The sequence below is a fragment of the Scomber japonicus genome, chromosome 8, assembly GCF_027409825.1.
Source record: "Scomber japonicus isolate fScoJap1 chromosome 8, fScoJap1.pri, whole genome shotgun sequence".
Lineage (NCBI taxonomy): Eukaryota > Metazoa > Chordata > Actinopteri > Scombriformes > Scombridae > Scomber > Scomber japonicus.
This window is the reverse complement of record NC_070585.1, coordinates 11,073,090-11,086,101: the sequence shown is the minus strand read 5'-3', so window position 1 is coordinate 11,086,101 and position 13,012 is coordinate 11,073,090. Positions and strand designations below refer to the sequence as shown.

Here is a 13,012-nt window from a genome sequence, read left to right as displayed (position 1 = left end):
ATAAGAAATAACTAATAAATATACGCATTACAACGTCATCCAGAACTGGGCGCTTATTGGCCATACGTACGTAATTACGTATGACGTAGATTTGAAATTTCAGCGGTGAGTCGTCTGTTTGTCAAACAAGGCAGCTGCACTGCAGCTTAGTATTTACGGCTGAATTTTAACAGTAAAAGTCACTGGTTCGGAAATGTCTTTTTCGAGAGCTCCTTTGAAGCGGTTCAACGAGAATGTTGGTAAGTACAGATAAGAAGCGAGTGACTAGTTGGAAGATATTTATTCAACGGTAACGTACGTTAGCTTGTGTTTACTGACGCACAATATATGCTGTTATTCATTTCTTACTATTAAACCTAATGGGACTTAGTGGAAACGAACTGGCTAACATAAGTAAGATAGATAACTGACAAAGAAGTAGCATTAGTGCTGAACGCTTGGTTGATAATCTACTTAACGTTGTGCTTTTAACTGAAGGTTGTGCCCCTCCACCCGGCCTCTATGAGATTAAACCCGGTGAGTTGAAGGGAGCTGCGTCCTTCGACAAATCTGATCGGTTCAGACCTATTAAAGCAGGTTGGTGAATTTATTAAGCATATGCATGTATACATATTTAAAATTCAACATTACACCTAACTTTTTTTAATACACTTATTTTCTTTACCTGTGTCTCCAGGTGCTGCGGCCCCTATGCCACCTCCATCGCCCTCCAGGGGTGTGCCTATGTCACCTTTCCGCAGGACAATGTCAGTTGATGGTCTTGTAAGTTGTCAATTTTCACTTGACATAGTTATGTCATTAAGACGGCTCCAGTAACAGATCTGCTCGTGTTACAACTACTTCTGTTATGTAGCTGTCCCCCTTTATGTCTTGTGAAAACACAGGTTGAGGGCTCAAGTACAAAGAAAGAGAAGAATGGCATGACCATTGAAACAAAGCAGCGGAAGCTCTTGGAGAGTGAGGTATACATTTGTGCTCAAGTGTAACATCAAAAATGTTATTTCTCTGCAGTCAGCGACTTGTGTCATTCAATTATAACTGTGAACAACTGGTAAGCCAATATGTTTTCACAGTCATTGTATATATATATATGTGTGTGTGTGAGTGTGTGTGAGTGAGTGAGTGAGTGAGTGAGAGAGCGAGAGATAAAGTCTTAACCATAGCTTTGTTTACGTACAGATCCGGTCCCTCGTTCAGCAGCGAGGGGAGCAGGACCATCGCTTGCAGGTCCTTGGAGAGGAACTAAAAAAAGTGGAGGCTAAGTTGCTGGCTGCAGTCAGAGAGAAGACAGGCCTCGCTGCCAATGCTACCACCCTTGAGAGGGAACGAGCTGAGCTCAAGAAAGTCAATGAGTTCTTAAAGAATAAGGTCTATTTGGTTTTAATGCTCATCTTTATGCTTGATTGTATTTAGACATCTGTCTTGATTACACCTGGTTACATTTTTTTTTGTTTCTTAGCAGTGCTGCATGAACAGTGTAACTGAGTGCATGTTTATCTTAGGTTTCTGCTGACAAAACAAAGAAGAGGATAAATTCCCTCACAATGGAACTAATGGAGTCAAGGACCAATTTGGATAGTAAAAACAAGGTGTGACTTGTGTGCATTCACTCCCTTCATCACAACATTATTCAGTGAAATGTGTCATTGCTTTTAACACAATGAAACATGTTATGAGCACATTTTCATCTGCAGCAGAATGTACTTATACATTTTGTGTGTTTGTGTCCAGGAATTAAGCGTTCTGCAGGTAAACACCGAAGGCAAACTGAAGGTACTAGAAACAGATCTCCGTGCTGCCAGGGATACCGTTAAGGCTCTAAAGGAAAGAAATAAAGACTTGGGTAAGATTAAGCATCAACAGATGAGACTAATGTGTCTGGCCATGTGTTAGACAGGATAATCAGGGCATCACTGTGGTTCTTACCTTTTTTTTTTTTACAGAGGACATCCATCAAGTCACAAAAACCCAGAATGAAGAGTTGGAGAATGAGAATGCTAGGTTGCATGGTGAGTGCAGTTGACCCATAACTGCTAATAAATACATATTTTCAACATCTCTAGCTTAGACACCTGAAAGAACCTCCTAATTTTATGCTGCCATCTAGAATTATGCGTTTATATTCCAGGTTTGATACAAGAACTGAGGGAAGAAGTCAGAGTCTTGCAGGGATACCTGGACACTGCCAATGACCAGATCCAGGTAGACCCTCAAACGTGACACTTTTTTTCCATCTTTCAAATCATAATTTGTGAAAGACATGCTTGACCAATTTCTGCATTAATAGGATCTCCGCTTGAAGCTCCAAGAGAAGACACATGAGAACACTGTTGCAGGCTCTCAATTGGAGAAAATAAAGTAAGCACATCCCTAATAGTTAACATTAAAGTTAGATCTCAACTATAAAGCATGACACTAATTTGTTAATTCTGTGCAGGCAACTAGAGATTGAACTAGAGCAATGCACTACTGGGCTTGAAACCACCCAAGATGTGCTGAGACAAAAAGAAGAGGAGGCACTGAAATACCAGCATGAGCTTCAGGCTTCAAAGGAAGCTTTACTGGAAGTGGAGAAGCAGTTGGAGAACCAAGAGCTGGAGCTTACATCTTCACACAAGTCATTGAGTGATTTGGAGGCGCAGATAAAAATGGCCAACGAGGAGGTTCAAGACTCTCATACAACAGTTCATCAGCAAGAGGCAGAGCTTACTCGACTACGGGAGGTGCTCAGGAGGACGGAGAAGGAGCTGGATGAGAGAGTAGCACATCTTGAACAGAGGTGTCTGTTTTCTGAGGAGGAAAGAAGTATGTTCACCTACATCCTTTTAACAACATAAATTAAATTGCAAAAATAATTAGACATTTGTGATTAATGTATTTTTGTTTGGTTTTAGGCAAGACTCAGGAGCAGGGGCTGAGGAGAGTGGAGGAGTTAAAGACAGAGCTCCACTCACTAAGAGAGGCACAAAGAGATGAGAAAAAGAGACAGATTCAGCTCCAGAAAGAAAATACCACTCTTACTGAGGAACTAACAAAAGAAAAGGTCACGCGAACATTTTTTGTTTCACGTGGTGCACAATCATTTTATGTCTACCAAAATTCAGTGCAGTGACAGCCGTCTGACCTGTAGCTCTCTTGTTTCTCTATTTCTACAATTCTACAGGCACTTGTAGACTCCCTGTCTGTGCTGCTGAACCAGGAGAGGGAGGAGTCTGATGAACAATTTAGACAGCTGAAAGAGGAGATGGAGGAGGTGCTTGGAGAACTGGCTATTTTAGAAGAACAGGAGCAGAGTAAGCAGGAAGTGGCGGAGATGAGTCAGGAGACTCAGAGGCTTCAGGAGGAAAACAGCCTGCTGGAGAGACAGCTAAGTGATGCCAGAGCACATTTAGACAGGTGAGCAACCGAAGACCAAAATATACTGGGAGGGAATTATGGTAGAAAGGACAATGTAAAGATAGAAGAACTAAAAAGCTTGCATTTTCAGCTGGTATGTTAGTATGACTTTCAAACTGCATCTTGATAGACGTTCATGCTCGTTGCACTTGCAGAACAACACCTGCATCCGTTTTTTCTTGCCTGACTTGCAGACAGCTCAGAGCCTCTCCCATCATGCACTGAGCATAAAGTGGAGAAAAATAATTGACAGGTTGTCAATCCATCACAGGTTTGACACAGTCAGTGGGTCACAATATTTCTATTTGTGAACCGTTTCAAGTTTCAGAAGTCACATCACTTCTTCCAGTCTGGACTATAAGGGGAACTAGGTCACACATAAAAACCAGCTTTTTTGCTTTTATTAGACAGGCTGAGAGTGGAGGCAGATGGAAGGTAACGTTGAGGAGTGGAACACTCGGCAAACAACAACAAAAGCCTTGCTTTAAAAAAAGATTTTTCAACTTCAACAAGAAAATAACTTCAGAAACAGCCACACATAATCACATTTCATGAAAAGGCTGTATATGTTGAAGAATTGCTCTATTGTGCAATTCACCATCAAAGAAAGAGCTTCAGATTTTGTGATCATGTTTTACACAACCTGTATTTTAAAAAATAGAGGCTGCTAGAATTAGAAAGCATGTTCTTTTCAAAAATGTGCTGTTTCAAAGAAAATAGTTTACATTTAGTAAAAAAAAAAAAAAAAAAAAGTTGTTTTCAGATGCAAGGATCCATTCTGAACATAACAAAATGTGCCTACCAGCTCCTCTACAGCTCACTAATTAACACTTTATATCTAATTTGTTTATTCAATATGGAAACCGAAATGTAAAACCAAACATTGTGGTTTTACATTTTTACTCTTTTAAATATTTGTGTGGATTGAACTAACGAGATATAACATCACATCATGAGTGAGCTGGAGGTTTGGTCAGGTTAGCTGTTTCTAGTCTTTTTGCTGTGGCGGGTAACTGAAGTTACATATTTAGTGTACAGATGTGAGTGGTGTCAACAGTAACAAAATCAAAATACCTGCTTTAACAGTCATCAATTCTGTTGTCATTTTTAGTAAGAGCAATGATGTCTCTGCTGTGAAAGAAGAACATTTGGCTGCTATGAGAAAACTACAAGACGCACACGCAGACTCACTGAGCAAAATGGCAGACACTGTCAAAGAGCTGGAGAGGTGAGCCCTGTAGTGTCAGTATTCCTGGCACGTCAGTTCAGTTCATGTTAGGCTTAAAGTTTTTGTGAATGTGTTAACTTCAAAGACCGCGTGTCTTTCCTTTCAGCACCAAAGAGGCTCTGAGGGGAGCAGCGGAAAGACAGAAAAACCTGGAAGCGGAGGTGGAGAGAGTTACCCAGCAGATGAAGGAGGAGATGGACAAAGTGATTCGACAGAAGGAGGAGGAGATCAAGGGAATGAGGAAGGGGTTAGAGGAGCACCAGGAGCACCAACAGAAATCCAGGGAGGAGAATGCAAGGTATGCTTTAAACTCACATTCAGTCTTATAAAATAGATGCCACTTTTCCTCCTTTTTTTAATGCTTCTTTTTTTGATAGACTGTTGCTAGAGGTGCAGACTTGCCTTGCACAAAAAGATGAGGTGATGAAGGCCACAGAGATGAGCCACACTGCCCTGATCAGTCAGCTACAGCAGGAGCTACAGCTGCAGACAAAAGAAAAGGAAGAGGCACTGGAGCAAATAAAGGAACAGGGAGGCCAGCGAGCTACTGAGCTCCAAAACGAGAGGGAAAAAGCCCAGAAACTGCTTGAGGAGGTCAGCCACGAAAAAGAAGAAATAAAGGAACTACTCCTACAAGAAAAAGAAGAGAAAGTTCAATTTCAGACAACCCTCCAGGAGGTAAGGGGAGCATTGGAGGTTGAAAGGAAAGACCACCAGCAGGTCAGGTCAGAGGTGCTCACTCTACAGACTGAGCTCGAGAGGGTAGACAAGGAAAGGAAGAGTCTTCTATCTCAAGTAGAACTCAAAGACCAGTCGAGGCTTGCACTCGAAAATCAACTCTACATGGCCGAGCAAGACAGAAATCAGCTTCAGTCTCGCCTGGATGAAGTCGAGCATGGAGGTGCAAACTTTCAAGCCCAATTAGACCTTGCGGAGGAGAAGACGCAGGCGCTGCAGTGTGAGCTGGAAGAACAAAGACGAGACACACGAGCTCTGCAGAAGCAGATGGAGTTACTGACTCAAGAAAAGGTGACACTGCAGTGGGAGATGGAGGAGCAACAACAAGAACTCCAAAGACAAATAACTGAAGCACAGGAGAAGAGGTGGGCAAAAATTTACCTATTTAAAAAAAAAAAAAGTATTTACATACATGTTGCATTTTTTAACTAATCTTTATTTTGTTCCAAGCTCCCCAAGTTCAGAGACAGAACACTGGAAGAGACAATATGAGGAGCTGTTTGCTAAAGTCAGACCCTTCCAGGTTAGTAATTTTCACATCAGTTAAAAAATACAATACAGTCTTTCTGTAGGCTTTCATTAACTCTTACATACTGTTAATATTCTGACCCCTCATTGTATGGTGTGGGTCTTTTTTGACTTGGCTCAAGCATTTATTTACAATTAATCACTATACCAAATTTTGCATCCAATGTGAGATTTATCCTTTAACGTCTCAGAGAGGGTGTTTTTTTTGTGTATTTTAAACATTAAAACCATCAATCAATACTTTAGGAAATGTTCAAATTTCAGGTTTAAATGATGTCAAACTTTTTACCTAAATGAAAAATCTCTTAAAACCCACTGTGCCACCTGCCCAGCACCCAACAGCAGATAAAGTAGTTGATTAACGGGTACATGCATGTTGCTGGTTAATGCTTAATGTGTATGTGGACAACCTTTTGCCAACTTCATAGTGCTAATATGTCAGTATTGTATTTATGGTCAGTTATGCTGCCCCCAAGTGACAAAATGTATTAATGCAGGTTAAAGTTAGATTAAGTCTGTTTGTTGTGTCTACAGGAACAGCTTAATGCGTTTGCTGCAGAACGAGGTGCTCTACTCAATGAAAATGGAGCAAACCAGGAGGAGTTAAACAAGTTGGCCAACGCTTACGCTAGTCTGCTGGGTCACCAGAACCAGAAGCAGAAAATCAAACATGTCATAAAGCTGAAAGATGAGAACATCTCGCTGAAACAGGTAAAACAGGAAAGCAGCGCTGTATGCCAGGCAGCAGTTTTTAGACCTTGCACTGCGTTGTCTCATACATAAGAGCTTGTAATTCACCCCGTTTTTTTCCTGGCTGTGTGTGTAGGAGGTGACTAAGCTTCGCACCCAGGTGAGCCGGCAGAAGAGTGATCTGGAGCAGCTGAAGTCAAAGCTCCCCGGTATTCCTCACCGCAGGTTTGATCCCAGCAAAGCTTTCCAACACGACAAGGAGAACAGGCAAAGTGAGACAACTGCACCTCTTAAAGAAGGTGAGCACTAACCTGACACCACACTCCATCGTTCATTCTAAACTTGTAAATGGAGAGACAGTTGAGTTTTTTTTTTTTTTTTTTTTTCTCACCTTATGTAATTGCTGCAATATCAAAGCCTAATTCTTTGTTTCTTTTGTCAGGAAACCATACTCAGTAATGGAGCTATTACACAAGAACTGACAACTAGCGGGCTAATTTCATTTCTGTGGTTTGGTCTTCTTTGAGTACTCATCTATCCTTGTAAGCAATGATTTAGCCTTTTACTTTGATTTTTTTATTCTTTATTTGAACTAATTATCACTGTTTGTATTTTTAAATTCTTTATCAGTAATTTATCATTCATACATGTAAGAACTGCATCTACATCTTGATTTCTTACTGCTTGTCAAATTGTCACATATAGAGTATTTGTCGAGTCGATTTTAAAAAAGAGTGTTTGTATAGAAAGAGTATGAAAAATAATTAGGATATAGAATGAATGCCAGTCTAAAATATTCACATAACAGATAACCAGAGTAAAGTCAGCATAACATGTGACATACATTTAACTGTTTAATGTTTTTTGGAACTTTTTTTGTTACTTCCATAGGAATACTTAGGGTAGCAAAACCAGTAACCATTTCATGTGGGTTGGCTCTTTATAAACCTTTTGTAAATAAAGTTTAATACTGTTGTCTTACAAAATTATTGCTGAGATTTATGTATTTCCATTTTCGGTGTAAAAAATGAGTGCAAAGCTTTTGTTGCTTGGATCTCACTGGCCATATCTGTCTTCAGCCAGTAGAGAGCACTCTAGGATTGTAGCCACAGGTTAGAGCACAGGGAAAAAAAGGCTATTATACACCCCATGTTTCTTCTACACTGTTTACTAGCTACAAAGAACACACATTCACATCTTTGCAGACCGGAGCCTTGGGTTATGGGCAAGGAAGCTTTATTTCCTTCAGTTGATAAGACATAGCCAGCAAGTATTTGATCAGAAATGGACTTCCAGACCTTTTTACAAGCTATGAGTGGTGTTGGTGTAGGAGTGGCGAGTCAGTCACAGTAGCCCTCCAGGTGGTAAATACTGCACGGCTTATGGCAGCACTGCTCCACGATGCCTCTCTTCACCTTCGGCTCATCATGGCCAGAAAGAGCCCTCCACAACTGCCGCTCCTCTTTGGCCCTTTTAGACAGGAACCCTTTGAAATGGAGAAGGTTTTAGCTTAGCCCTCTGTGAACTCCTGGCACTGTGCACACCTCCAGTTCCCCAAAAGAGCATTTACATTGTTCACACTTTAAGGGAGACTTAATGGCTAGCTAATCTGATCTCTCCAATCCATTTAGTCTTGTTAGTCCCTACTTCAAGAGGACATATGATGTCGCTCCAAGAGAGGCATATCATGGCTTATACCTTTTTTTTTTTTTTTTTAAAGTTGACTTCAAAACATCAATAGAATGTTTGAGGCAGAAGATCCAAATAATGTCTTTTGTGAGTAGTGTAATGAGGAATTTGGGGATTTCACAAGATTGGTGATTATTGGATTTGTCACATTGTAGATGTTGAAAGCAACGATAAGAGACCAAAAGCCCGGCCACATCCCGAAATTCAAAAGAGGATGGAGAGAGGCTTTGCACACTAATGATGGTTTGGTCAAACACATAGATTTAGTTCAGTAAAGTTTCCAGCATGTTGTCCCTAAACATTTTTCCTCAAGCTAGTATTCAAATTGGCATTCTCATTAGGCTGAGTTTGAACTTTGAACATGGTGGGTGAAAGACACAAAGCCAGGGGTTTCAGGACAATGTCATGCTGTTCCTTACTGAACTCCCACCATCAAGGGAACAATTAGAAGTTATTTTACACAAGTCAAATAGAAGAAGTCAAAACTGTTGCAGACCTTATGCGGCCTTACCGAGCAGGTGCTCCAGATCCCGTTTCTGGGGTCGGTTCGGACTGTAGAAAAAGCCTCGCTCTCCGCACACGAAGTACAGGGCATCCACTAGGTGGGAACCGCACAGGTGCTGGGCGGGGGCAGAGGCGACCCCTGGAGAGCAAAGCACCAGCAGTAACAGCATCGACACTGCCCATGGTACCCCGGCCATAGAATGGAGACCTGGATAGAGCAAAGAAAAGGTTACATATAGCTCACACACCTGATATAATCCTCTTGAATATCTTAGGTAAATGTTAGCACTGAAACCACCTATCAATACTTAATACCTGTGGGTCAGACGGTTGAAAGCTAGAGGATGAAGTGAAGCTCAAATTTGATCAGACCTTTCTTGATGACAGTAAGGCAGTAGAGGACCACTTTCTTAAAAGAAAAAGAAAATTAGATATATTTTGTGAAATTCTACCAGAAAGCTCCAGGCTTTGAGAGTATAATAGCATAGAGACAACACTGAGGCACGCAGCAAAACCCCAACTCAAAATAAGGGCTTTGAAGTTAGTAGAAAACTGAATAATTCATTTTTTTCATTGGAAATCAAAGGCCAGGATAAAAAAGCCGCAATGAAACAAGGTCTGTGGAAAAGTCATTGGGTGAATTCTGACTTAAATCTTTAAATCTTACAAACTAACGTAAGCCTCAGCAGACAAAGTCAAAGATTAGTGAAAAAAATAAAAAAAATCACATCTTGATGACCTGGGTGGTCTTCAAGCTGTTTTTTGGCTGGGGCAATGTGATAATAACACTTCAAAATTCTGAAATCCTGAAATAATTGGATAGTTTAAAGAGAAAATTGACCACAAAAACTGTAAGTTGTCTTATTGATTTGGACATTTCATAAAATAATAAACATTCTGGGGATCAGCTATCCAAGGTTCTGTTTAATGTTACTGCTGCACAAACCCTATTGAAATAAATTGAAAATTGATTTCATTTTGACTCCGTTTGCTTTTCCTTTATCCTCAGGTGAGCTTAATTTTGCTTCACCGTCCATAACAAACTAGGAGAATGCCTGAGTCTCAAAATCATCATGGATACAGTCAGGTCAGCCTGCTGTCCAGTTTAGCAGCACGAACGCTCAAGAGTAGAAATGATGTGTCCAAGATTAAAGAATTGTTATAAATGTTAGCTAGATCCCAGTTGAGATTGATCGTTTCCTGGGTTAGAAGTCCAGCTGCTGTTTCAAGGTGAAAAACATATTTAGCAGTCATTTAAAAGCTATATAGACCTTTTTGTGGACATCTTATAGTGTACTACAGATTATTGGATTGAAAATGAATCATTTTAACAGGGTCTTTAACAACACACCTGTGCCAGGCATTACAACATTGGCAGAGCGCTCTATTTGGCCTGCTACTCCTTTATCCCCGTTGGCTGTCTGCCACGCCCCTTGGCACAGTAGATTGGTTGAATTATAGATCCTTCCTGTGTTACTGTTTTCTTTCATCCTGGTTATTATATATAGAGCACAAAAAATTACATACGAATAAAGAAATACATAAATAATGTATAAATGAAAGCAGAAATAAATAAATAAAAATCCAAAAATGAATAATGTAAGAAATAAATAATGAATAAATACATCTTGGTAATGACATGACAAAAGTACATGACTAAATCAATGTCTTAATTCTTTTCTACATTTCTGTACATAAAGTTTTAATAAGATATTTATGTATTTCTACATTTATTAATTTATGCTGATGTGATGTTTTGCGCTCTATAATAATACACATACATTTTAAAAGTTGAAATCATCAGGGAATGCAGAGAACGTTGCTTACCTGTGTCTGAGGCCTCAGTGCAGCAGAGCAGCTGGTAGTTAGGTATGAGAAGGGCCCAGGCCTATAAGGACTACACCGGTACAGAGAACTTCTTCACCTGGCTACCTTTCCCCTTTATAATGCCTCACCTCCACCTGGCCTTTGTCAGCCTCAGCGGAAAATGCTAAGGTCCTCTCATTAACTCTGTGACCTGTAAGCATGTTGATCAGCTCTTACTAAGTCATTTACTGAGTGTGGACTAACAGCAGAGTTTAGATAAAGTTCAGAAGGCAGTCACCCGGAGCGATACCCAGTTCAGTCCCTGCTGCGTGATGGCCTGACTGGCACGGTTCACAAGCTGACAGATAAACACCATATGTCATGTTCTGATCACATAGTGTAGATTAGAGGACTTGCAGGCTTGTTAGTGACCACTAGTGGTGTGTTAAAGATGGAGCTGTGTGCAAGATTAAAGTCCCAGTGAAATCACCTCGCATGACTTCTTGCGTACTCCTTGTAAAAGTGAATATCATCCTGCACTAGAAGGCATACATTAAAACTTCAACCAATAAAACTTTAATAAATCTTTAAACATCCTCTGTGTCCATCCTTTAAAATAAAATTGTGTTACTCTCAAACACTGATATCTCTAGACTCTATCTATGATCCCTCACTGCACTGTGTCCCATCCCAAAATCCTGTTTCAACTGGAAATACATCAAATCAAAGAAGTAAGAGTGTCATTTAATGCAGACTTTAATAACTCATGAGGATCATTTGTGTGTCTGACTGACATATCAGTAACAGTCATTGCAAATTAGAAATGCCTTTTCATTTTAACATGCAGTATAATTGTAATCTTTGCATATATATACTGTACATTAAGTCAAACATCATGTCTAAGACAGCCATTCTTCCAATTAAATGCAAAGTTAACCGTTAATTGGATGCACTGAGTGCATGTGATGGTAATCTGTGCATAAGTGAGTGTACACATTTGCTCTGTTCTGAGGGTTTTGTTTAATGATGCACTGTATCATAACCTGCCATGTTGTTGTCAATACTGACTGGTTAGCTTTAGCGCCCCTGAAAAGTCCTATTGATCATACAAAGCCACTGTGTTTTTGTTTTTTTTAAAGTATTTTTCTTGCATAGCTTTTTTCTTATCTCATGTCAAGCAGCAGCTGTTCTTTATCATTTCAAAGTGCCTATCAGAGTGGGCCAAATTTAGATGAGAGGTGACACAATGTGTAATTTTATATCAAATGATGACTCAATTGTTAGGTCCCAAGGAAGCAGCACAGCTCTGTACCATCATGTCTTTGCCACTGTGGTTAACTGTAATTAAACTTTTTAATATTTATAATTGACACTAGGTTATTCGTGTGATGCCATGTAATAGAGCACCTGCTTTTTAAAATAGTCAAGATGCAGGAGACTGGCTTAGTGGACAATATCAGTCCTGAATCAGCATATTAATATACACTTAACAGGTTAGAGTCAGTGATTCTGAGGCACCTTTAATTTTTTCCTTTGATTAACATGGAGTCCAACATGGCGGCGCGACCAACGCTGGGTCACCAGAACCAGAAGCACCGACGCTTGCGGCAGCCTCTGCGAGCATCGGCTCTTTTAACGTTAATCATTGCACTGTTCCCCTTTTTAAAGCGTTTTAACTTGTGAAACAGTATTTTGTTGTTATGTACCTTCATAAGAATGACAATTAAAGTGAAATGAAGGCTTTTATGTTTTGTGGTTGATCAAAAATAACACTGGGGATTGTTGTCAACAGAATAAAAATTTAAAAATCATCATCATCATCATCATAAAATATAACCCTTAACCAGATGAAAGAACATTTCCTGGTTAGAGACATACCTCATGTGCACAGATCACGGCTGTCATTCACAAGAACAGAGAATGACAGTAATTTGCAGAATTCACACCATTGCTGTTTCCCTGGGCATACTATTAAATATGTGTGAACTGGCACCACTCTCAACTACAACTAAGAATCTGTGAATTTGTGATATCACTGGCACGTAAAGTTTGCGGCTGCGCCAAAGATTGAGGCCAATAAGGGAGCCCATTCATTGTGTAAGGAGCAATAACAGATATTCCATCTTTCAGTGGCTGTCAGGGGTCAGTTCACCAGTTTTTAGCTGAAGGTAATACAGGTGCATGTTCGTGATTATGGGCTGAAATGTCCCAGCTGAGTAGGAATAATGTCGCTTCTATAAATGTGTCACATTCTCCTTTAGCTGTCTCTGCTACCTTGAATTCCAATGTATTCACCAGCTGCATGCTCACCTTGAAAAAAAAAGTACATTTGAGTATGAGAGAGATGTTATTAATTAATTTGTTACATTTATTTTTGGTGTACTGTGTATAATTATGCAGATTTCTACTTGCATGCTTCTGTGTTTTCTGCTC

At 40.0% G+C, this 13,012-nt stretch overlaps 2 protein-coding genes across 2 annotated transcripts; one reads left to right on the top strand and one right to left on the bottom strand.

Moving 5' to 3' along the window:
* Positions 1–119: 119 nt before the first annotated feature.
* Positions 120–7,084, top strand: hmmr (hyaluronan-mediated motility receptor (RHAMM)). The gene is made up of 20 exons (XM_053323754.1): positions 120–239; positions 478–576; positions 677–762; positions 885–962; positions 1,180–1,368; positions 1,503–1,589; positions 1,732–1,843; positions 1,944–2,009; positions 2,129–2,202; positions 2,288–2,358; positions 2,438–2,805; positions 2,895–3,043; positions 3,164–3,396; positions 4,508–4,624; positions 4,731–4,922; positions 5,002–5,727; positions 5,813–5,885; positions 6,425–6,601; positions 6,717–6,879; positions 7,023–7,084. The coding sequence occupies exons 1-20, from the start codon at positions 194–196 to the stop codon at positions 7,037–7,039; spliced, it is 3,123 nt and encodes a 1,040-aa protein (XP_053179729.1). The 5' UTR covers positions 120–193; the 3' UTR covers positions 7,040–7,084.
* An 836-nt stretch (positions 7,085–7,920) lies between these two features.
* insb (preproinsulin b) lies at positions 7,921–9,055 on the bottom strand. Its single transcript, XM_053323973.1, has 2 exons — positions 8,781–9,055; positions 7,921–8,066 (listed from the first exon to the last, which is right to left on the bottom strand). Exons 1-2 carry the CDS (start codon positions 8,968–8,970, stop codon positions 7,921–7,923), a joined length of 336 nt encoding a protein of 111 aa, XP_053179948.1. The 5' UTR covers positions 8,971–9,055.
* Positions 9,056–13,012: the final 3,957 nt, after the last annotated feature.